The sequence below is a fragment of the Poecilia formosa genome, unplaced genomic scaffold, assembly GCF_000485575.1.
Source record: "Poecilia formosa unplaced genomic scaffold, Poecilia_formosa-5.1.2 Scaffold40, whole genome shotgun sequence".
Taxonomy (NCBI): Eukaryota; Metazoa; Chordata; class Actinopteri; order Cyprinodontiformes; family Poeciliidae; genus Poecilia; species Poecilia formosa.
Window position 1 is genome coordinate 719,104 of NW_006799979.1, and position 24,761 is coordinate 743,864.

The 24,761-nt window shown below is 38.8% G+C and overlaps 1 protein-coding gene across 4 annotated transcripts in view; it reads left to right on the forward strand.

Annotated features, from left to right (window-relative positions):
- The window catches only part of kcnq5a (potassium voltage-gated channel, KQT-like subfamily, member 5a), a 110,789-nt gene that overhangs the window by 59,102 nt on the left and 26,926 nt on the right, over positions 1–24,761 (forward strand). For all 4 annotated transcript variants that reach the window (XM_016671020.1, XM_016671019.1, XM_016671022.1 and 1 more), the window contains exons 2-7: positions 14,715–14,805; positions 16,822–16,948; positions 17,313–17,488; positions 19,010–19,135; positions 23,265–23,375; positions 23,487–23,582. In XM_016671020.1, the coding sequence (XP_016526506.1) occupies positions 14,715–14,805; positions 16,822–16,948; positions 17,313–17,488; positions 19,010–19,135; positions 23,265–23,375; positions 23,487–23,582 (727 nt within the window). The remainder of the gene's footprint in view (positions 1–14,714; positions 14,806–16,821; positions 16,949–17,312; positions 17,489–19,009; positions 19,136–23,264; positions 23,376–23,486; positions 23,583–24,761) is intronic.

The window sequence follows — 24,761 nt, forward strand, 5'->3', positions numbered from 1 at the left end:
TATTGGATAGTAAAATGTTTTGCTGAATTTATATGCCCATCAGTCCGCTGCTGCTTTTTATGCAGATTCTGTCCATAACATAATTAGCGTCCGTCCTGCTGTGTCATAGACTAATGAACTGCGTGGCAGCAGGATTGATGGAGCGCGGTTTCCCTGCAATGTGGAAATGAAGAGAAGTCTTAAAATAGCCTCTAATAGATCTTTAACGGTAGGAATTCAGCAGCAGATTTTGCGATCCTATCACTTTCCGTCTCCTGCTTTCTCCTAATTTTTTTATGTCCAGGAAAAAGAGAAAATGGAGAGAAGGCAAAACAACTGGGAATTTGCTCATTTCCTTTTCTTCCTCAAAGGCTGACTGTGTCCTATTTCCACCAGACTGGAAATGAAAGAAAAATATTCTTGTTCCTACTTTTTTTTCTCACCATTTCTTCCTATTAAGATGGCTGCCTTTTAAGTCTACTCTTGTGTCTACTCTTTACTGTGCTTTGATGCACTAAATATACAAATATAAATATATGAAACGTTTGCCCTATTAATATCTCGTCTTTTTAAGCTATCCGTGAGATGCTCTTATTTCGTGACAGCTTTTCAAAAGTTACCCAAAGAATCCCGATGCTAAATGTCTCATGTTGCCGTTTTTGTGATCTTTGCTACGTTTTCATTCTCGGGGAAACTGTCTTCTTCTGCCCTCAAAAACCTGAACTGGTCAAAGTTAAGAAGAAAAATTAGTATCGAAAACACCTAGTTGTAGAATATTGTGATATGAATATTGCATGCGTGGATTCGTGTGTGTTCACTGATTACCTTTTTATTCCTTCGCAGACCTGAGGAATGAGGAATGCAAACAGGAAACTCCCAGTTTCATGTTGAAAACATGCGGCTTAAGAGGCACCAGAGCAGATGGAGCTGTGTGGGCTGATGACAGGCTTTGACACACTTGATAGCTGCTTCAAGTACCATAACATTTACACTGAATGTGCACTATTTATGCCCACACAATCAGCACTCAGAAAAGAGAAAAGAAGAAGAGAAATCAACAGTTATACATATATTTATCATACATTTTCACACAAACTCTCGCATAAGCAGAACTGACTCAGTGTCTGTGGTTCAGTTTCTCTCTCCTGGTGATAAATGAAAGACTCAACCATCTGCTGACCTAATAAGACTGACTCCATCAATGCGGTTCAGGGTTTTATCTCCATAGTCTCGATCCACATATTTTTTTCCCCTTTTTTCCAGAGTTTCAGAGCAGCAGTTTCTTTAAAAGATCTCTGTTTATGTGCCTGCCTAACAACGAGAAAACACCAGACGAGTTTTGATTTGATCTGTCCAGTCAAAAGGTTTTTCTGAAGTACTGAGGATGTGAGTTGATTGGGAAGGGATTGTCGCGGGGATGGCATCCCGTAGCAGCTCAAGGAATGTGGAAATGTTAGCCAAAATGCACAGAGTAAGCATATTTGTATGCTTAGCGACATATTATTAGGCTATAAAATTCTAGTGTGTTATGTTTCGTGTTAAATCCTACAGCTTTGTGCAGTTTTTTTTTTTTTCTGTCACTTTCAGGAGTATTTTTGACTGGTTGTGATTGGCTCTTTTTCATCCAAGGACTCCACCGATTGGATGAAAACGATCCGTCTGCGTGGTGTGGTTCATTTACATACGCTTCTAGCTGTGAATGCAGTTCCTTCTGTACTTTGCATACATACAACTCACTTTACGTATGAAAGACTCACAAAACGTAATGCCTTTTTACCCGTCTTGGTGTTCCATACTTTAGACCCTGGAATGTCGGAGTGGAGCGTATATGCGCTCACGTCAGTTTCACTCCACACTTATATTGGCGGCACAAAGACAACGCCACAGGAATGCAGTTTTTGAGCTAGACTGTATGAAAACTGAGTATGTTTAGCAATCTTACCACCAAAAGTGTGGGTATTAAGACTCGCCCATGATGACCTGTCATGGCTGTCCATTGATGATTTACTCCGGAGATGGGAACCTGAACACTTCAGCCAACTGTACTATTATTCAGTTGACATTAATGGTAGCAAATTGACATTTCATTCAGAGCCATTCATCAGCATTTGGCACTCTATGTACCCATAAGGTAACCACAGAGTGTCACCTGCTCTGTGTCTCTCTCACTTCATCGCCGGTGTCTGCTGGAGACACCAGCACTCTCATAAACCCGATACGAAATGAGTATGAAATGGTTGGATGGATGTTTACTAGCTCATCATCAAGTTCCTTTGCTATGCTATTTGTTTCTTCAGCATTAAACAGTCTGATCTGTAGATGTCATTGCTTAAAGTTGAAATGCCATTGATGGTTTGTGAAACATTGATCCTTTCTTTTTCTCTTGACTTTGTCCTGAGCATGCGTGTGCGATTCTGTGCAGCTATGCCAGCCAGGCAAAGAAATGAGAGTACAGCAAGAAAAACACAAGATCTGGATCCAGTACTTTATGTTGCATCTCATTTGTGGTTCTGTAGCCTATATGATCAGTTGTCATGGTTGCAAAGCTCAGCACAGATAGGTCTATGCCTTTGTGCGATTCTCACCACATTACTTCCAGAAAAAAAAAGTTAAAACCAACAAGTTTGTCTGTTGTTTTTTTTAGGCCATTTGATGCTAAATACTAGTAACATTGGCGGCTGCTAACGATAAGAGGGACATGTTTATCAGCTTTTTTGTTCTGTTCAGCCCTCTTCTTCAGTTTTTATTAAATCAATAATGTAAAAAGATACACAACTATAGTTAGCTTATGGATAAAAAGATAAATAAAATTAAACCAAAAAACTAAAACTGAACTAAAACTACTTTGCAGTTTGGAGGTAACAGGTTGTCAGTCCCCAAATAGAGGGAGTAGTTATTAAATAATATTGATGCAGAACTTTGCATGAATGAGAAAATGAACTCCAGATAAAAAGTGAACTAAAAAAAAAATAAAAAAGAAAAGAAAATGACGCTGGTACACAATAACAAGCATTACGACTTCGCTGATTGACCAGGTGTGTAATTATAGATAGGAAACACGCAGACAGACGTCTGCTGAAATGCATGGAGATAGAGCTAGCACAATCTACAAGAGGAGAAAAAGAGTTTTTGTCACCTGTGACAATGGAGGTAAACGGTTAAAAAAATAGGAGAGTCAAGAGGAAACCATCACGAAGAATCCTCTATTAAACTCTTGCCTCTCCAAACACGACTGTCTTTCAAAGGTTTGCCCGACAGCATGACTAATACTCACATTTGGTACCAATCTCTGTTCAGCAAGTCGTCGTCTAGTTTGCAAAAATAAATATTTAACTTGAAATGCAATTGAGCAAGTGGAACATGACAGAAAAACAACATCACTGGGTTTAGTTTCTGCTGTTTGAAAGCAGAAGAGAAGTTCAGTTCCACTTCATGTGCCAATCACTGGCTACGTTCACCCCGGCTGGTTTGGGTAACCACAGGGACTGAGCCGCTGGGCATGAATCGAACACCGTCCGGCTGCCAGCTCATCTCAACTGCTGATTCTGTATGCTCTTTGCTGCCAGAGCTCCAATAAAAGCATGAAACTTTCCAAAGGTTTTATTCAATTTGAGACTTTAGAATCAAATTTGGATGTAACCTGGTTTGACTTTTGTTTTTCTTTGGGGATTTTTTCAGAGACATTAAGTCGTTTTTCCTTGAAATCGTTATTTTGCTTATCAGCTGTATCGATGTGTCAACCTTTGCTCGTGCAGAGACTTGCGTAGATGCGCTACATTGTCATAATTATTGGGTTACTCGCCTTTATGCGCACATGAACTTTACTGACATCTCATGATCACTAAAATATGGAGCTAACTCCAATGGAAAAAAAAAATTAAAGACACAACTGTGCTATTATTACAGCTAAAAAACGTTTAGATTGATCAGAGAAATTAAGAGTGATTAAAATTAATCTGTAGCTGTATTCAATTGTCCATTTCTATGGTATCTGCAAACTCACTGGCAAACAAGCAAGCAACATCTAGTCATAGGATGGTATTCAATTTGCATTTTAAAGCTGAATGTGAAATAGTGTGATTTAAATATCCCTTTTTAGATGTGTACCTATACACATCTAAGGTCCTGAACTTTGCCAACATGCCAATATGCAACATAGGCATACTTAATTTTAAGGAAAGAATAAAATTAAATCGCCAATCTTTTCTGCATAAAATTCTCGAGTAGATTTTATTTGATGCTGAAGTAAAAAAAAAAATAAATTCATAAGAGACTAAATAAATATGAGCAGTAAAAACATACAAAATTTACAAAAACATGCATATTTCGACGTTTGGATATGATGGTTGCATTTTTTTTGTTACCTTTAACAAGCTTCCTTTGTTAAAGATTAGACAGCAATGCAAGAACTAAGAACTAAACCTTTAATTGGATGTCCAACTGTAGTTCAGCTTTATCTCTACATGAAACACAAAATAAAAACACTTTCCAGTTATAATTTCACTGTACTGTGTTAAATTACTTCAAAGAAAAAGCAAAGGGCACCTATAACATCCTCAATAAATGATAGACATTATAAAATATGGCCAGCAAGGCCCCGATTCCTGACGATCCATTTTTTTAATATCAGCTTAACAAGCTGCACAACCACAGCACTTATTCGATCATTGTTCAATTTGGACTCCAGCAGCTCAGTCTGAGTAATGAGCCTACATGCACTCGGTCCTGCCTCATAGCTAAGTGGCATTAATCAAGGCTGCCCATAAAGCCAGTGGATTTCCTTTGGCACAGAAAGTGTAAAGTTTGACATCAATGCACAATATTGGTAGCAAAGTTAAGTGGAAAGAGTCGAGTGTTTCGACTACGAGGCGGGGAGGCGGGGGACGACGTCCAGCGGAGTTTACTGTAAAACGGTGAGGGTGTCAGCTGTGTGGAAATGTTAATGCTGTGCCTTGACTCAGAGGTTTGACTTTAAAGCAGTGTGTTTATGCAACGATGTCTAAGAAATGAAATGATCCTGTTTAATTTGAAGGCAACAGATTGAAATCTCCTCCTCCTCCAACACAGTCATTGTTCTTTTTTTAGTTTTTGCTTTAGGCTAACTGGGTTCAAGAGGGATCTAATTTTAGAAAGTATATTAAATTCAAACTGCATTCTTGTCACGTGAACTTCTTCCACGTTCCATTTGTTTTTTTGTTTTTTGACATCTGCTGCACAGCTCTCTGAACAAGAGTCCTGGACTGGTTTTAGTCCCAAAACGGGTAGCTGATCGGAATCTGATGTACGGATGGTCTCTGCGTGTGCCTGTGTGTGTGTGTGTGTGTGTGTGTGTGTGTGTGTGTGTGTGTAAGTCAGTGTTTTCGTGAGCCTGTTAGGTGTTTGCTTTCCTCACCAACATGTCAGTCTGTGTCTAGTTAGCGAGGACACACGCACTCAGAGTTTTCCGACTCTTCTTCCACCCGTCACCCGTCTCCAGCTTCAAGCATCATCATGGAAAGTTGGCTTCTCTCCGGCTCCGCTCTCTTTCTTTCTTCCTCTCCACTCTCCTCCACACACTCCATCCACCCATCTCTCTTCGCTGCGATCACATGGCCCCTGGATGTTGGAGAAGAAAACAAACAGCTGCTTCTTCAGCTGGCAGATTTCTAATGAGTCACTGCCTTTACACGCCAATTGTTCTGATGCATGTGGGTCACTCTGCTCTTCTTCACAGGTGTTTAAGATTTTCGCAAATGGACTTTCCAGTGAAAACAGTGTTTTTATTAGCTTGCAATGAAGACAGATTTTTTGGTTAAATCTAAGCAACATGCCAAAGGTAGCAGAATTTGACAGACATAAATAATCTAGCACCAAAAATGTAAAAAGAAAAAAAAAAAAAAGCAGAGGTTTTCAGGAAATGTTTGAAAACCATATTTCAGTCAGCATTTTGTCCATTTTATAATGGCGGTTGATGTCATATTTTATATAATTTGAACACCGGAAATCCAGATTATTCAACTTTATTGTGATGTACAACTTTAAAGATCATGAAACTCATTTCATAACAAAATGTATGACTATCGTCCAAAAACACGACATTGTGACAGATATTGCTCCTGTTTTAACTTATCCTCTTTGCATAACTAATTCACTGAAACAGACAAACAATTGGCATCTTGTGTTTAAGTTTGAGTAAAATTTCTGGATGCTGATTGGTCAAAACAAGTTTGCTCTTCAAAAATTCACCACACACAGACACACACCCGCAGTTTTTGTTAGTTTCTATATTGAAAGAAACTGATTCAAAACATTTATTTTGTCTAATTTTAATATTTTGTAGCTATTTACATGACTTCCTTTCATTTTGCTCGATAAAATACCAACATTTTCACATAACTTTGTATTTTTTCCATCTTATCTTTTAAATATTAAATGACTGATGTTTTGATCAGTTACTCAGTACTTGACTGGGCAGTTCTTTACCAAATACTTTTTGAGTCATTTCTTCTTGCTTTTACTTGAGTAAAAATATGTTGAAATAGTGTTATAGTTACTTTATTGGGTAACACTATATTTGAAGGGATGTCCATAAGACTGACATGACACCGTCATAAACATAAAGAAGTGTTTATGAATGTTTATGATTATCATGAAGTGTCATTTGGTAAATGACACTTTTAATGCAAAGTTCTCTTAAAAGTTGCATTCAAAGTCCATTAAAAGTGCCAACTTTGCATGATTTTGTAAGTTAGAATAATTTAATGCAAAGTTGGCATTTTTAATGGATTTTTAATGCAACTTTTAGAGCAACTTTGCATTAAAAGTGTCATTATTTACTGAATGACACTTCATGACAACTGTCATAAACATTCATAAAGACTTCTTTATGTTATGACAGTGTCATGTCAGTCTTATGCACACCCCTTCAAATAAAGTGTTACCCTGTATTGCAATTTTTGAGTACTTTACCACCCTCTGAAATGTATAAACAACCAAACTAATATATATCTGCACACATATAAAAAAAAATAATAATAACTGACCAACTGATGCACACAATAAAAACTCACTGTTAAGTAACCCATGTGGAAATGTTCATAGAGGATGGATTTATTTTAAAAAAAATTAACACATTCCTATCAGGAGCAACAGGTTGGTGGGATGAATGCACCAACCCTTCATCTTTTCTAAACAAGGTAATCTGTTGTGTCTTCCAGCTCATGACCTTTTGAACACACAACTTTAGTAGGTTAAAAAAAAAAAGAAAAGAAATTTCATAGTCTTGGCCTTTATGCCCAGATCTGCACCTTGACGTCACCCGGCTCGGTTTGGTCATGTGGTTGCTTAGAAATAAAACCCTTATGTTTTACGGCCACCATCATCAGGTAAGAAACTGCTCTCCTCTGGATAAACAAAGTTACTAAGAAATTAGCCTTTAATCCATCCTCTGATTCTTTTTTAACCTCCTCTCTATCTGACATGTCCCCTGACTCTTTATTTTTCCGGGTCTCCTCCTGACTCTGTGCTGCTTCAACAATCAAGCATAGCGGAGTTAGTAGCAGTCCAACAAAGCAACATAAGAGCAGAATTGATTACGGGATCGATGGCGGCGGTGGTTGTTATGGATCCAAAGTGTAAAAGATGAGTGAGTGAAGCAGATGAAAGGAAAGGAGACTCTGGTTACGCTGTTGGTCCTCCCAGCTTGTCCGGCCCTTCTTTCTTTATTTATTTATTTTTTTTTAATTTTGTTTCATATCTTGCTTTATCTCTGATGCACTAATATAATGACCCAAACCTTAAGAGAGACGTGTTATTTATAGCCGAGCTCGCCCTTTATCTTCCTCTGATGACTGGGCTGCTTTCATCCAGGAGGGCCCGCTGATCTCACTCCGGTAATGTTCCGTCATTTTGATTCAAAGGATTCAGCGTTCCACTCTTTGTGCCACTGCGGAGTCCTCCGCTGCTCCTCTTTGTGCGCTCGGGTGTTTCGAACATCATGAGGCTTTTACGTATTCTCTTTCTCGGTTTTCCATCCCTCCCTCTCTGTTGGTGTAGAGTTTGCAGGGTTGGCACTGGGAAAAAAAACCCCCAAAAAACGGGCAAACAGATAATGGTAGAGACGGCATCATCTGGGAAAACTTTATATTCTTACATTATTTCCTTCAATTGCTTATTAAAAATGTAACGTATCAAAAATGCACACTGACTTATCTTGTCTGTGCGTATTACAGTGCCTTGCAAGCGCATTTGTACACCCTGGAAGTATTTTGTATGAAGCTGCATTGCAACCACAAGTTTATATATTTTACTGATATTTTATGTGATAAGCGAACACCTACTAGAGCAAAATGGTGGAAGAACAATGAATCGGTGATGATACTGATTTTTAGCTCACTTCACTTCCTTGAACATAATTTAGTGTAATTTAGCTTCCGTTTAATTGTTGCAGTTCCTTGAAGATATCATGAAGCATCGGAGGTAAAGTTATGGAGATGTTTTATTTAGAAAACCTCCTACAATTTGTCATGAAGAACATGAAATCCATAGGAGGGTCCATCATTCTGGACCCTCCTATGGTCTTAGGACATGGGGTCGGCCCCATGACTTTTTTACTGTGTGTGGGGTCCGGCAGGGTTGCCTGACCACAAATGCATTTGTGTGTGTGTATGTGTGTGTGTGTGTGTAGTTTCGGGAACTGACAGTCTGACGAGACTGAATCAGACTGAATCTCATCACTTAAGTTTTAATCTTAAATGATGAAAATTACGCCTAAACTTTTAGTTTATGTTTTTTAAACTTCAGTCCTACTGAGTTGTGTAAAACTAAGTCATTTGACCCCCAGGGTCGGTTGCATTATTTTTGCTTTGCGCTCAACATTTGATCTTATGTGTCCATGTAGATGTTTCAGAAGTAAAATCCACCTCACATTGTTGAAGAAAGAAAAGAAACGTATCCACATCCACCTGAGTTGCAGCTGGCATTTCTTGAGGGGGAAAATACCGAAAGGTGTGTCACGAGTCATGGATTTTGCCTGCTGAGAATACAATTGAAGCAAGAAACTGATAAAATAAATAACATCTGCAATAAGGTTGAAAATGAATCACACATGAAAACCATTCAACTAAATGGCCACTAAAAGTCAAAGACTTTGTTTTTCTTTCTTTCTTTTTTGTAAAAACAAAATCCATTAATTTCTCTTCTTTTGCCTCCTCTTTTGGGGTCTTACAATAATTTTAATAAGCTGTGATAATTACAAAGACATTAATGGAAAATTGGCTATGCATACAACTAAACTTTGGTCCATTGAGAAAGAAAATGTCCTGCCTCCTAAACAGTTTATTTCGATTACATCCAGATTATATATATACAGCAAATCCCACAATAAACACATCTCCTCCACCTCCATTGTTTGACACTTACAGTATATCAAAGCTAAGATCGAGGCTAAAGTGCTCTCGCTCCTTGAGTCGGGAGCTTTTTTTTATTTATTTATTTTTCTTAATGGTTTCACGGTGCAGACCGGTTTCTGTCCCATATTTCGTTTCCATTTTAAGATACTTGTAATGATTCCTTGTAAAGCTCAGCCTCCGAGTCTCCAGGGAGCTGATTACTCACACACTTAAATCTCACTGCTCATGCTTTTCAGACTCCTTTGTCAGCTTGTTGGAGGGAAGGCTGTGGGTTTTTTCACTGTATATGGGTTTCTCTGCTGGACCCCATTCATCAACATTACGGCTGCAGTAGTCGGGCCCTGGGGCCGCCTCTCCCTCCAACACCTGCAGCTCGTCAGCGTGGCCCTGTCGAGCATCGGCGCGGCCGCGAGTTGGCCTGACGGCGCACGTCTCGCGGAAACGGTAATTAAACCGAGAGGCACGTCCAAAGCAAATGTTATGTGAACAGTTAATTTCCTCAACGTCGGTAAACAGCTGTTAAACTTTTTTACCTTCTGCTTTGCGTCAGTGTCATTTCCTCTGGCGTCTGCGCTACGTTTTGGATCCTAACACACGCCTTGGCAGAGTTGAGTTTGTTGAAGTGGGATTCTGTTAACAGAAGCTATAAGCAGCTGATGTTTTCCTCGAACTTTCCCTGTAAGGAGCTTGATTTATCCAGTTGGTGCCACCACATCTCTGTGTCCCCTCTGGATGAGATCGGTTTCGTTGCCCTCGCAAGCATTGATAACCACACAAAGTGGCCATCTCATTAGTTGTGCTTTGTGCTTTAAGTATAACTGTATCGATCAAATCAAAGCAGTTTTTATCTGCACATCACATCAATCAGTTTCTCCATTCATTTTTTTTTTTTTTTTTTGGTGATTTTTGCAGGAATTCACCAAAACTCAGATTCCCGCACTTTTTGTCGCTCACTCGTATTTGTGAGTTTATCAGGACAGTATTTCTTACTCCTTCTCTACTGCTGCCTCAGCCTTGCTTGATGTGAAGTTATGGTCCGTGACCAACGTGGCGCACGGACCACAAGTCACATTTATTGTCTTACGTAAGCGCAAATATTACAAAGTATTGCACCACAAAAATCACTGATATTCATAGCAAAAAAAAAAAGTCACACAAACAGTCGTAATCAATGTGAAAAGAAGTTCAATGTTATTTCATTTGAAGCAGTACCTATGCAGACACAGTTGTTTATTAATGTTTCGTCTGCTAAAATGCCAGAATGTATTGATAAAATCCATGAACAAACTGGTGACATTTAGCAGTTCGTTAAAGGATAGTTTTATCGATACATTCTACCGACCCTTCGAGAACATTCATAGTCCTGATTATTGCACAAAATGAGGAGAATAAGTTTGAGACCTCTGCCCTAAACCGGAACATTTCCTGTACGGGCCACAAGGAACAAGGATCATCGATCTCGACAGCACAAAGTCGTCTGTGCACAAAGTTGCAGGTGGTGGGAAAACTGTCCTGAAATGTCGGGATAAATATGTTTCGTTCACTCGCTGAGCTCTTACCTTTGAATGTGATTAGCTTGTTTCTCACATTTTTCTAAAAAAAAAAAAAAAAAAAAAGATATATTTTTTTTCTCTTCATCCTGATATCAAAGTCCTCTGTCTTGGTTTCTGCCAACCCGTACAGTGTGCATACCTTAGCTTTGCCAGGAAGTGTTTCACATATTTTTGAAGGAACAGCCTGATCTAGGATGGCTGGAATGGTGAATATGAAATTATATTGAGATGGATGAGCAATATTTAAGCTTCAGCTGACAGACACTTTGTTGTGGCTTTCTGTAAAACCTTCTTTTACCGGCTTGTTGTTCGGTAACTGACTTAAATAATCTACATTTCCCTTTTAATGACTCTTTCTTTATTGTTGTCCCTTGATGAAAGGAACGACCGACTGTCACATAATGATAATAATGAGAAGGCTAAACGTATATCTGCCACCGCCCGATCGTTTTTCAGAACCAGAGGCCAATAATGTCTGTAAACGACAGAAAATGCATCTAAATCTCCTAAAGATAATCAATGTAATGACACTTCTGACTATTTGTCACCTGCTCACATCAATAGATGCTTTTTCTTACTCCCGTTTGCCCTCACTGAACAATTCTCTCTGCAAAAACCTGAAAGATGGAAGTGGACAAAGCAGCGTTTCCAAAACAGATAAGATGCTAAAGTAGAAACCTCGCCGAGGTTTGCAGACAGAAGTGTTTCTCATCATTTAACATCACCCAGACAGCTCAGTGATCCCAGATGTAACACTTTTCCATCACCGTGTCCGAACACAACCATCCGATGACAGATATTACAGTTCCAGTCTCTGCTCGCTAAAAGGTCATTCGCTTATATGGCAGGTACTTTTTTTTTTCCTAATATTTCTATGTCTTTCACAAAGAGAGAGAAAAAATATTTAGAGTATAAAAAGGATCGAATTCAGAATGTTTTGAAACTATCATCAATGAAGCGTTTTTGTGATTATTCATAAAGCCTGAAAACGGCGTTTGGAGGATCCATTCTCTTCCAGATGATGGGCTGATTTTTTTACAAGAGGCCTCTGACCCCCAGAATGATTCTCCATATTTTCATCAGACTTTTTAGTATTCATTTTTGTTTTTGTTCATTTGCTCATCTTTTCTTTCTTTTTTTCCCCAAACAAAGGGTGGCCCTGAAATCTGCACAGAAGCAAACGAGCGCAGAGGAATAATTGCAGCTGAAACCTTGATGAAACACGTTTTGAAGGTCGACACGAGCGCCAGCAGGATTATTCACCTGTGCACTTATCCACTGTGCTATTTGGTTTCAATAAGTCCTTAAAATGTGCGCCGCACTTTAAAAAGCGCCGAGCTGCTGTTTCATGCATAGACACAACAGTGCAATTTATTAAATTATCACTCAATTAACTATTTTTGCTTTAGTAATTAAGCATCAGTGTAGGTCATGCTTTCTTTATAATGTACTAAAAGACTTTTCTTTTGGGTTTTTTTGCACATCGCTGGTAATCAGACTTGCCTCTACAGGTCACAAACTTGCTTTTAAATGCACCTTTAATTAATTAATTTTTTTTAATTGTGTTATCTTCTCCATTTAAGACAGTTTAAAAATCCTGTCTTTGATTTTGGTGTTGAATCCATTAGAGTTATGGATCGGTTGTTAAAACTTGGATCTGAATTTCTTCTATTCACGCCTCTAAAACAAAACCTTCCTCATCATCAACAGGCCGAGTTGAGGCGAACCTCAGAGAGGGTTTTTCTGCCCCATTGAAATCCTGTTTTTGGTTAAATTTTGAAATGCATTTCAAAAAGACAGGCGCCTTTCAAGATCTGAAAAATCTCAAAACTTGATTAGGTAAATAAGGTGGCATTCACTTTTTTTTTTTTTTAAAGGTATCCTGTCCAACAGTGTGGAAATCAGAATTTCATTGATTAGTGTCAAGGTGCTTGTTGATTTATTTCCACAAGCAAAGAGGATGCTCCACTTGATATATATATATATATGTATGCATGAAACGTTAGGACAGGATCAACTCCCTCCCTTTTTTTCCTGGCTGTTTTTGAGTTGAAAATCTCCAAACGAAAAGCGCAGCTTATTTTTTTCAATCTCACACAGGTGAAAGGTCAGGCTCGAGTCTTACCCGAGTCGCGCAGGTCGCGCTAAAACCTGCAAATCAGGTCTCCGCTGCCTGTTTGGGTGACGGCTTTCAAAACGAGAATCACCAGCAGATTCAAATGCGGGGTTCGAATCATCCGTTCCCCACAGCCACAGGAACATGCTCTGCTGCACGCAACTTTTCATATTTCTTCTGAAGCCCGTGGAAAATGAATGGCTGCATCAGTCATGCAGCTGAGCCAGAGGGGAGAAAAATACAAAGTGATGGCTGGAAGCTTCACAGAGACACAAATGTGACTTAAACAGAGGAAGAAGGGAGGTTGGTAACTGAGAGTCCAGACAGAAAGAAGGCAGAGTTAGAGAGAATACAGAAAAGATAAGATGGAGAGGCTGTTCAAATGAGACAAGAGGGAGACTGAAGCACATTTTGTATGGAAAAGAAACACTTGAAATGAGACCATTAATATCAGAAAGACAGATGGTGTTTAAAAAGAAAATAACAGAAGAGAAGTACACAGGAAAAACACCCTACTGAGGCTGCTAGCCAGTGCATATGTTGTGTGAAAACTTCCTTATGAATTTGAATTTGTTTGCTAATTAAGAAACTTACCAGATGACTGTTTTGCTTAATGGGCAGCAGCCAGACAATGAGGAGGCTTCAGATTCAATCTGGTGAAGTGGAGACCGGAGCAGCCTGTGTTCAATTTGAAGCGATATTTTATGCTGTTGTATTTGACTTATGACTGTTCAGCGCCTTTCAATCAACCAGTCAAAGTACATCTCAGAATCGAGGCATTTTCAAAGTGCGCAGCCAAGCAAGTCAAACGTCTGGTGGACAGACGAGACAAAACTTCAGCTGGTTGGTGATGGTGACTAGAACAACATTTAGATGAATCACTGGAGCTTTTAAAGCCAAGAACACAGTACCTGCTGTCCGTCATGTTGGACTGGTGCATTGGACAAATATGAACAAGGAGTTTGTCTAAATCCTTCAGCATCCCTCAATTCAACTGCTAGATGGATGAACCTTGGACACAGTTGACTCACGTGGATTAGACTTAATCGATGTTAAGGCTCTGAAATCTTGCTCTTAGACTGGGGTTGCTATGCACAGATTTTGTGTTTTTTGCAGTGTAGTTTCAGAGTTTCAAACCGCCAAGCCAACCAGGCAAGAGTCAGTGTGGATTTTAACATAATGTCTTACTCGAGGACGGGCCTGCTGATGTGATTTTGCTGACTCCCCAACTCGATCGTCACAGTTTGTTTTTCACTCCGATTCTCCCTTTTGGGCGCGTAATTTGCCATAACAAATACCGTTTCTCCAGGGCGCGCCGCAATTAGATCCTGCAGCTCTGTGTCAGCCACTCGTTCAGCTCATGTTGCTGTCAATAAGTTCCCTTTTTTTTTTGCTTTTTTACTGCGTTTGGGGCATTGTCTGAATAGGCACAGTTGTTTCACCAACAGCAATAAAAGCAGGATTAGTGAAGCTGGAAGCTCTTAAGTTGGGCTTTGATTGATGATAACAACGACGCTCCAAACAGCTTCTGCTCGTCCTCGGTGCAGCCTGCTGGAGCAGACGTGTTCTATATTTATCCCCGCAGACGGGTGCAACACTGTAACTAATGAGGCCGAATCCGTTATTCGGAGACTAAATGTTTGTCGTTCATGTGCGATGCGTGCCTTGTCTCCACAGTTTCATCCTGGTGTTTGGCTGCCTGGTTCTCTCGGTGTTCTCCACCATCCCTGCTCACCAGGAATTCTCCTCGCACTGCCTGCTCATCCTGGTAGGACTGACACACACTTCCACACAGACTGGTTCATTAAACCAACACGTGACAACCAGAGGGCGCATGCCTACTTAATAATGTATAAAGGTATCATTAAAGGGAGATTATTAGTAATTAATGTGTTTGCCTAACACAGAAGGTGAAAGATTGAACCTTTCTGATGTCTAATGGGTTCTTATTTTCAGAATAAGACGATGTCCAGAATTAAATTTTGACGGTAAAGCGAGGAAAATGTAGTCCTCGATTAGCTATATTGTGGGGTTTTTTTTTAGTTTAATGAGATAATTTCACAGTTCAGGCTGTAATTTGCCATATTCAGAGGTTTGTGTGAAGCGTATACACTGGATATGAGAAATGCAGACTCTTACAGTGTCAAACAGGACCAGAATAGGTCTCTTCACTTTTAATTTTACCTAAAACATGAACTCAACGGACAAACAAACTTTTCAGAAGGGAAAATGGAACTAAAAAATAAAAATGTCTAGGATGACTTGAATACGGCTTTTCACAGGATTTAGAAATGATCTCAGACAAATTTGGAGCTTTTTTTTGTATAGAATAATGCCAAAGACATCCAAGTCAAGATGAGCCATGTTGATGGACCGCTTCACAAAAACACAGACCAGCTAGTAAACCAAATGTCGATTCCACAAAATAGTTTTCAGGGATGTTATGCACCTGAATTATTCTCCTTCAGAGGAAGATTTGACTTTGTTTTTCCACTTAGATTTACCAGTTATCATCAGGGGCGTGCGTACAGTACGTAGATTTTATCCACAGTGGCTGCAGGAAATCACATTTGGTGTGAGTGTGAATACTCACTGAAACTGTGTTACCATCCTCTAAGTTTGTGTGTTTGTTAATGACGCTCACAGCAGCAATAGACTGCTGATTCCGCACACCCAGGCCTGTAATGAACGTTGATGAAGCTCCACTGCTAGGTAAAATCAATATTACACTCGCCCAAATGAGTTTAACTTGTGCTTATGTGTGATTAAAGGAGTAATCCATCTGCCAAACAAAAGCCATGAATCTGCAGCAGAGTTTAATTGAATGCATAAACTAAATTATATCTCCTTCTGTCAATCAAATCTGAATTTTAGCGACAACTCGGCAGGTTTTCCTGCCTTCCACTTATATGTTTTTACCAGATTTCGTCATTTATGATGATGCAATTTAAACATTTCTCCTGTTGCTTTTTTGTGTTGCATTGTTTCAGTGGGTCTGTGGGTATTTCATAAGGAGTCTGGTTATGTGTACATTTAGTGTGAATATAGTGCAGGTTGCAGTTACCTCCTGTTTTATATTGCAGTCTGTTCCCAGTGAGTTTCTTTTCCCACTCCTGGTTTTGATTTGTAATTGCCACGCATGTGTCCATTTAGTCAGTATGTGCAGTTATTTTTGCCAATAAAAAGATCTTTTTTAACCACTGTGCTTTCATCAGTTGCAGGATTTGTTGTTAGATTCATGTTTTCGAATTAAATGAACTTGAATAAACTTTTCTTTTTTTTTTTTTACTGTGATTAGTTCATTTGGATTCTGTTTTGACAAAAAGCTACTAAAGCTGCTTCTTGTCACGACTGAACCCTCACCTTTTAAATGTTTAAAATAACCTTTTAGACAAAACCTGATCTAATTTATTAATTTCTGGGTCACAACTTTTCACAGTTTGCGACTTTTTTTTTTTTTTTTTTTTTTTTTTTTTAAAGGACACAAATTAATCCAGAATTAAATTTTTTGAAACTTAAATAATCTTGAAACCATTTCAAAAACTCCACTGCTCTCCAAGAAGAGTTTTGAAAAGACTTAAATCACATTTAATTCTTTAGAAACTATTAGAAAACTCATGTTTATGATGTATATTTGTTTGCAATGAACCTATTTTTTCAGTTTTATTTCTTCTGGACTCCTTTTTTTTCCTTTTCTGTGACTATTTAAAGTTGTGTTTGTGCGCGTGTGTGTGTGTATGTGTGTGTGTGTGTGTGTGTGTGTGTGTGTGTGTGTGTCCTGAAGGAATTTGTGATGATTGTAGTATTTGGCCTTGAGTACATCATCAGGATATGGAGCGCTGGCTGCTGCTGTCGATACCGAGGCTGGCAGGGCCGCCTCCGCTTTGCCAGGAAACCCTTCTGTGTCATAGGTGAGTCTAATAGGATGATAAATACGAAAACACACCAAAGATGCAGCTTGAAAATATTTATGTTACACTGGATTTATTCAGAATAGAGTTTAAATGCTCACAAATTTGCATGCAGGAAAATTGTTAGAGTGTAAAGTTCTGCTGACTTTATTTGCAACTTTATCTGTGCCGCATAAACCATTAATCAGAGTAGCAGTAAACACTGTAATAGAAATAAAAACAAAAAAAAAAAAAACCAACTTTTCATGAATCAATAGCTGTTTTTAAATGAGATAGATGACTGCCTGGTTGGATGTAGAAACCAGTTCCTGTTGCCTATATTGTGCTTCCCGTGACCTTTAATTTTCACCGCTTTACTCCCCAGACATCATCGTACTTATCACCTCGGTTGCTGTGGTTTCAGCTGGTAGCCAGGGCAACGTCTTTGCCACCTCTGCACTGCGTAGCCTTCGCTTTCTTCAGATCCTGCGCATGGTGCGCATGGACCGCAGGGGAGGGACCTGGAAGCTGCTGGGATCTGTAGTTTATGCACATAGCAAGGTGGGATGTCTACGTTACCTTTTTTTCTTTCTTTCTTTTTCCATTTGTCGTTTCCATCCCACTTTGGGATGTGGTGATTTGTTGCACATCGGTGTTGAAATGTTCTTGTTGTGTCACTTAAGCACCACCAGGGAGCAATTTATGCTGTTTTTCACTTATGCGTGTTCAGTCAGGGTTTGGCTTTTGAAACGTGTCTAGTTTGTTTACATCGTTTTAAAGAGGAGTGAGAACACACTGAAAGGTACAACCCAGAGCATTTATTAATGTAACAACATATATAAAAATGAATTAAGTGTATAAATATTTAATGTATTGCTGGTGTAATCCGCATGAAGTATCGCTACACATGGAGAAAGTATTTACATTCCCCTCTTAAGTGCCAGCACCGTATGTGTGCAAGTATAATCTTCTTAAAAGTACATGATAGATCAATTTTATTAACAGGAAAAGACACTGAGCACGGAACATAAACAGCCTTACATCAAGCACGCAAGTAAAAGTGATTTACGAAAAATCCCGTTGTGACTTCCATTTCTGCTCCAATGCATTGTGTACAATGTACACAATGCATTCAGACTATCTAGCTTTGTCTTCTTTTTTGTTGTCACTAGAGCCACCTTGATAGACTGAAATAGTCTCACATAAAATGGAAGCCAATAGAAAAAGATCCAAGTTTTACAAGTAAAAGTTGTGTGCATTAATTTTCGGCTGATTTTATTCTAATATCTGAAAAGTGCGTCTTGCAGAGAGTTGCTCATTTCACAGCAGCGCGTTGAGCAGCCTTGTGCTGCTCAGAGTTGAGCGAAAAGCTTCAAACTGCTGTGCTCAGCTGCAAATTTTGGACAAAACCAAAATAGCATGCATCCTACTTAATGCAACGATGAACTGTCCTCCCACTGAGGTTATAGTTTTTCTAAATTAATTTTTGAAATTAAATGACTTCTTTTGAAAACTGAGAATCTTCAGACTCTTAGTTTGAGACAATAAAAACATTTTCCTTACATTTTTTGGAAGCTTCATGTTTACATTTCAATTTTAGAAAGTTAAGCATAGTGATTAATCATCACATGTCACAGCGCTAGAATGAGACCAATCTGACTATTATTTTTTATCGATTGTGGAAATCGATAAAAAAAAATATATATATATAATTTTTTTCACAATTGATGAAAGAAGAAGCGATAACACATTCTCAGGATGTATGTCACCATAATTCCAATACTATCTGGTTTAAAAATGTAATCCTTTTGTTTAGGCTGGAGACTTATTTGGATTCATTTTGTGAATACCTCATTACAGGATCACAGCCTATGATGTCCATTTGTTTTGTTTCTGCCTATTTATTTTCTAAAAAAAAAAAAATCTCAATTACTGTAAGCTTTTTTTATCCATTTGCAAACAATTAATAATCCCTCAGGGACTGTTTGCCACTTTCCTATCAAAGCACAAAATTAAAGGTCTTGGAGCGTAAAAGGAAATTTTTCTCTCTTAACTCTGGATTGCTCCAACGTCTGCTTGCAGGAGCTGGTGACTGCTTGGTACATCGGGTTCCTGGTGCTTATCTTCTCCTCCTTCCTGGTCTATCTTGTGGAAAAAGAGTTCAACAAGGAGTTTGACACGTACGCTGACGCTCTGTGGTGGGGCACGGTAAGGACACACATCAGACACACACACAACCGCCTCTGTGAATGACACACTGTCTCAGAGACGCTGTTTTCAAACTAAGCAGGGGACTAAGGCTTACATTTATAGGATTTGTACATCTGATATGACTGAGTATGTCTCCTTTTAACTGATTAAGATATGCAAGAGCCTCTTTGTGGCGTTGTGCATTCTGTCATACTTTTTGACGTTCGGCGTAACATACGGGACCAAGGCTTCTTTTCCTCACTCTCTGACATTAAATCCAACCAAACTTACTTTAGGTTTGGTTGGATTACCAAGACTATTTCTACATATTTGCCTAATGTCAGAAGACCGGGACAAACTTTTCAGATAAATATTTATTGCTTTACTAAACTAGACGTGTTAATGCACAGAGATTATAGTGTTTTCAGTAATTTGTAACGGCTAAGATGAGGATTTTGTAGCTTTGTAAATTTCCAATAAGTTAAGTCACAGTATTTGAGGTAACTAGGGATTCATCTGTGAATGGTTTTCAAGGCAACATCTCAAATATATAGAGTCTTTGTGTGAAATCAAGGAAAAATCTAAGAAAATCTGACAAAGTGTCAAAAACAGAATTGTAGAGAATCATAAATTAATTTCTTGAAGGTGTTATTATTAAATAAGTATTAAAAAAAACATGAAAATGTCCAGAGAGAGGCCCCAGAAATTAAAGTGTTTTGTAGTAAAATATGCATTATTCAGATTGAAACGAGGCCTGTAAGAACATGGGTTGAAAGGCCAATCAGAAAGGAAGAAGCCATTGCTCCAAAAGCAACATAAAATGTCAGATTATAGTTTGGAAATGTACCAGGGGATAAAAACCTTACATTTTGTGAAAATGCGCTTAATTTTTGGAGAACCGTTTTGTGTTCAGAAACTAAAATTGATGGAATGACATCATGAATATAGAATGTTATAAGGAAATGTTGAAGCAACATTTTGGGATATAAGGAAGTTGAACCAAATGAGCACTGACACTGAGAAAAACACCAAATTTGTCAAAAGTGGCTTGAGAAATGAGCCAAGAATTACTGTGAATTATTTAATTTCCCTTTGGGATCAATAAAGTATTTCTGAATTGGAATTTAAACAATTACTGTAAACTTTTACTGTCATGAGGAAGGACAGCCAAAATATAGTAAAGTCATGAAGTTTAAGAGCCACTTTTTAATTCCCAACACCAAAGGTGTGTACGTACGTTTCTAAATTTGAAGCAAGTGAGAAAAAAATCTCAGAAAAACATGATTTTCTGGTTATTCTGGTATTGATCAAATATGAAATATTTTCTTATTACTAACTGACTTGAAGGAGGAAAATCTGAGTTATATTTATTGTACATTGGTAAGAGAGAAAAATAGGATTCATTTTAACAGTATTATGTAAGCTTTCAGTTTCAAATATGAGAATTAAAACTGAAATCTAAAATCCTCATATATTGTTTCTTAATACTTAACTCTGGCCCCTTTAAATTGCCTGAAAATGAGACACTTTATAAAAAAACAACAAAAAAAAACAATCCTGTAATGCTGGGCTGCATTTTTTGACAACAGTGCTACATTTCCATTTTCACTTCCACTGTGACCCTTATAACACCAGAAATCCAGAAACCACCACGAAGGTGTTTTTCTCTTTTTTTTTTCTTTTTTTTTTTCTTTTTTTTCTGTAGTCACGCTAGGCTGGCCGCACCGCACTGTTTCCTCTTATATCCTCCTCCGAAAACGTGGAAGCAGACAAGACACAAACAAGAAACGGACCAATCAATAAATCCAATCTTGTCCTGCTGCCAGGTGAAGTAGGCCTGAGAGGCTTCTGGCATCGACACTCACAGACACTGTTCCTGTGCTGTGACACCTTGGAGCCTCCTGGTTTTCTCCTAGAGACTAAAAGCTATTTTATATATATATATAAATAAAAATGAAAAAAATGTGCAAAGCTGAAGCTTGGCCACATAAAGCCTCTGAGATGTACGAGTCTGCACAAAAGCTGTCGGAAGAGAAAACTGTGAGCCGTCGCTGCTGGGCACGCGGGTTCAGGAATTGCTTTTTATCGTTAATGTCTGAGAGGATGCTTGTCCTTCACGTTGATGGAGCTTTCATTGTGACTTCTGCTGCGTTCGAAATATGAATCTTAATGGTGTAGAAACATGCTTTAAAAGACATCTACATCCTCTATTCAATCTCTAATAGATCAAGGTTCTGAAATGCTTCTGAGCGATGGGTTAGGAAATGCAATAAATCTTGCAACCGTTTTGAAAGAGCTCTAATGTAGGTTATTCTGTGCAATCCGACAGCTGAAGGGAAGTAATTTCACAGAAAACGGTTCAAGGAAATTCTCGGAATTTGTATTTACTTTATATTTTTTGACAGCAGTGATTCATCCCCTTATATATATTTTTGTGTTCTTCCAAAACTCAGTGAGCCTTTGCATGAAGAGAATTGAGTTGTGGTAGGACAACAAAAGGGAAATATTTTCTTTTGCTTTTTACAATTCAGTGAATTTAAAACTTTTGTCTTCTGCTCTTTTTATTTTTGCCCATATTTTCTATCAAGCAGTTAAAAAGATATGAGCCTAGTAGAATATAAATGTATATTAGATATGTCCCAACCGTGATGTAATTTTTATAAGAAATTTTTTAATAACATATTTATTAAAGCTATGTCATAATAGTGAAACATGACAGCAAATCAGTATAAAAAATGTATCTCCTCTGCCTTCTCCTTGTGGTCCTACTGCCATCTGCAGAAATGCATCTGCTGTCAGTCCGAAACAACCAATCAGAGCCAGGAGGAGGGTCTTAACGCTGTCAATCATCCCCTATGTATGTGCTGCTAAATGTGCTAGTGGTGGAGAAATAACTTACCATTACAGGAAAACTGTTTCTCCACAGTCATTGTGGGCGGTCAATTGTGAAAATCAATAATAAGAAATAAAATAAAGAGCAATAAAGTATAATTAAACGTTTACAGAGCATAATAAACAATTAATGTAACTGTAACATGATATTTCAACATTTTTTTTGACTGTTTCTCCGTAATTAATGAAAGAATCTAACTAAAATGAAACACATAAGATGTTTTCTTATGGGTTAGGCGTGAAATGACCGTGCATGGGTTTGAAATGGGTTTGTAAGTTGTTGAAGGAATGAACTGACCCAGAGTCCATCCAGAGCAGTGTGTGTTTATGCAGGCGGCGCAGCAGCAGGCAGAGTGGGTGACATGACACAGATGGGCCCGGGCGGCGCCTCCGTCTTCCCCACTGGAAACATCCTTAGTGGAGGACGAACAAGGCCGAGACTCTAAGCAAACCTAAAATTAAATCAGCAAAACCACATGTGCATCTATGATGACGTTTCGATAGCAGAGCACCCAAAAAAGGCTCTGATTGTTAAAAATCTTCACATATTATGCAAACAATGTGCTGGAGAAAAGGTTTTGTCAGGGACTCCTGGTGTGTGTTGTTTGAAAATGCTGAGATCAGAACCCTGAGGTAACGCTTGAGATTAGACACGGACATCTTCATAATGTTACCCTATTAAAAATTGTGCCTGGAGAATATGGCGGGATTTATTTTTTTGCATATTCGCTGCAAGTGCGAGAGTAAACTGACAGATTGTGTGATTAAAATGAATGTTGTGCATATAGGTTCCTTGTCCATATATTTGCCTTAATCTGATATTTTTTGCCATATTAAACGTCTTTGTCTTTGCATAAAGCTGTAACTAAATAAATGGCAGAATCCTGGTGAGGTGAAAGTCAAGTTTTTATCCAGACTGAACAAATCTCAAGTAGGAGATTTAACTCTTCATTTAGAGATTAAAAACTGAGTTGGAAGTTTTGTATGTTGTCTGAAATTTCAATAAGTTTTTTTTTTTTTTCAGCTGTCGCTATTACAAAACTGACCTGGGTTTTCCCTTGCCTATCTTTTTTTAATATAATGTTTCATAGCACCTCTAACTGATGAGGTCACGCCCTGATAAAACTGTGACAGAGATAAACCCTAAAAATATCAGGAAATGGGTTCCTCTACATTTTTGGTCAAGTTATTCAAATTTGAAATCTGAACGTGTTCCAGAGCAAACACACCTGACGATGTAACTTTGACCTTTCAGATCACCTTAACAACAATTGGCTACGGCGACAAGACGCCGCAAACCTGGACCGGCCGGTTACTGTCAGCCGGTTTTGCTCTGCTTGGGATCTCGTTCTTTGCTCTGCCTGCTGTGAGTAAACAAACTTCAGGAGTTAATGCATTGTCATTTTCATATCTTCATTTTCTTCTTCTTTTTTTTTAATCATTTCCTGTTGTTGTGGTGTGCATTGTTGCCTGGCAGGGCATCCTGGGGTCAGGTTTTGCCCTGAAGGTGCAGGAGCAGCATCGCCAGAAGCACTTTGAAAAAAGGAGGAATCCAGCTGCCAGCCTCATCCAGGTATAAACGCACACGGTCAACAAAGACGTTTCTTACCCACTGGGTTTTTCACTTCCCAGCAGCACTTTTAGCGTTGGAGGTCCGGCGTAAACACAGATGTCTTTCTTTCGCTTTATCCGGAAAACTCCGCTTGTCCGTTTCAACTACCTTAGCTTTTCTCTGCCTTTGTTTTGTGTTTTCACGTCGGGACGGCGGCGTCCACTGCGGGGAAATGTAGCGGCGTCTAATGAAGCGCTTGCTCTCAGTGAGCCTGTCCGTGTCTTCTGGCCTTCTTCAGGCCGTCAGCGCATCCAGCTGACGGCGTCGTAAGGTGCGTCAGGCTGAGGCACGGTGTCGTATCTCGGGGCCAACAGCAACACACGATGCAAGGATTTACGAGCCGTTTCCATGGCAATCATTCCCCTCAGGCAGACGCTCTCCTAGAATGTCACTCATTGTTATAGACAAGAGCATTGCTTTCCGATGGGGGGGAAAAATAAACATCTGCTGTGGGGTGTCAGCAGAAAGCAGAAGACTTTCTCTCTTTCAGTGTTTATTATTTTTTTCTACCTCCTTCCTTTTGTAGAACACGTTTGCCTCACGTTTTGAAGAGATCTGTCTGGTAAAGTGACTGAAAATCACTGTTTCTTTACTATCTGTGCAGCAGTTCATGATGCTCAGCACTGTCAAAAGATAACAACATGCATCCAACACCAAGTATACTTGTTTCTAAATCTGGTAAAAATGTCTAAAAAGCCTTAAAAACAAAAAAGGTATATTTTATTACACTAATGTAATCTCAACCTGAAAATGAAAAAAATCCACTGTTTAATCCGAGTTAATTTATTCAGTGGGGGGAAAAATCAATGTATTCATCTAATAAGAACATATCTTTCTGTAGCTTCGTCATAGATGGGTTTCTATCGATCACTCATTTTTGCAAAATATCCACAGCATCAAGAATGTCTTCTTGTTCACTTCCAGGCTTCCAGATTCAGGTCACCAAACTGAGTTGATCCATATCACCTTTTATTTAGCCCTATGGTTTAGATCACTATCCTACTGAAAGAGCCAGTAAAGCAGGGCCGGAGCTAGAGGAGTTGCAGCCCGGGCAGCGTTGGCCACCACTGGAACCTGAGTTGACACCCCAGGTGCCTCCCAAAGTTTGAAAAGAGAAAAATCAGCCTGGGACTTCCCCCC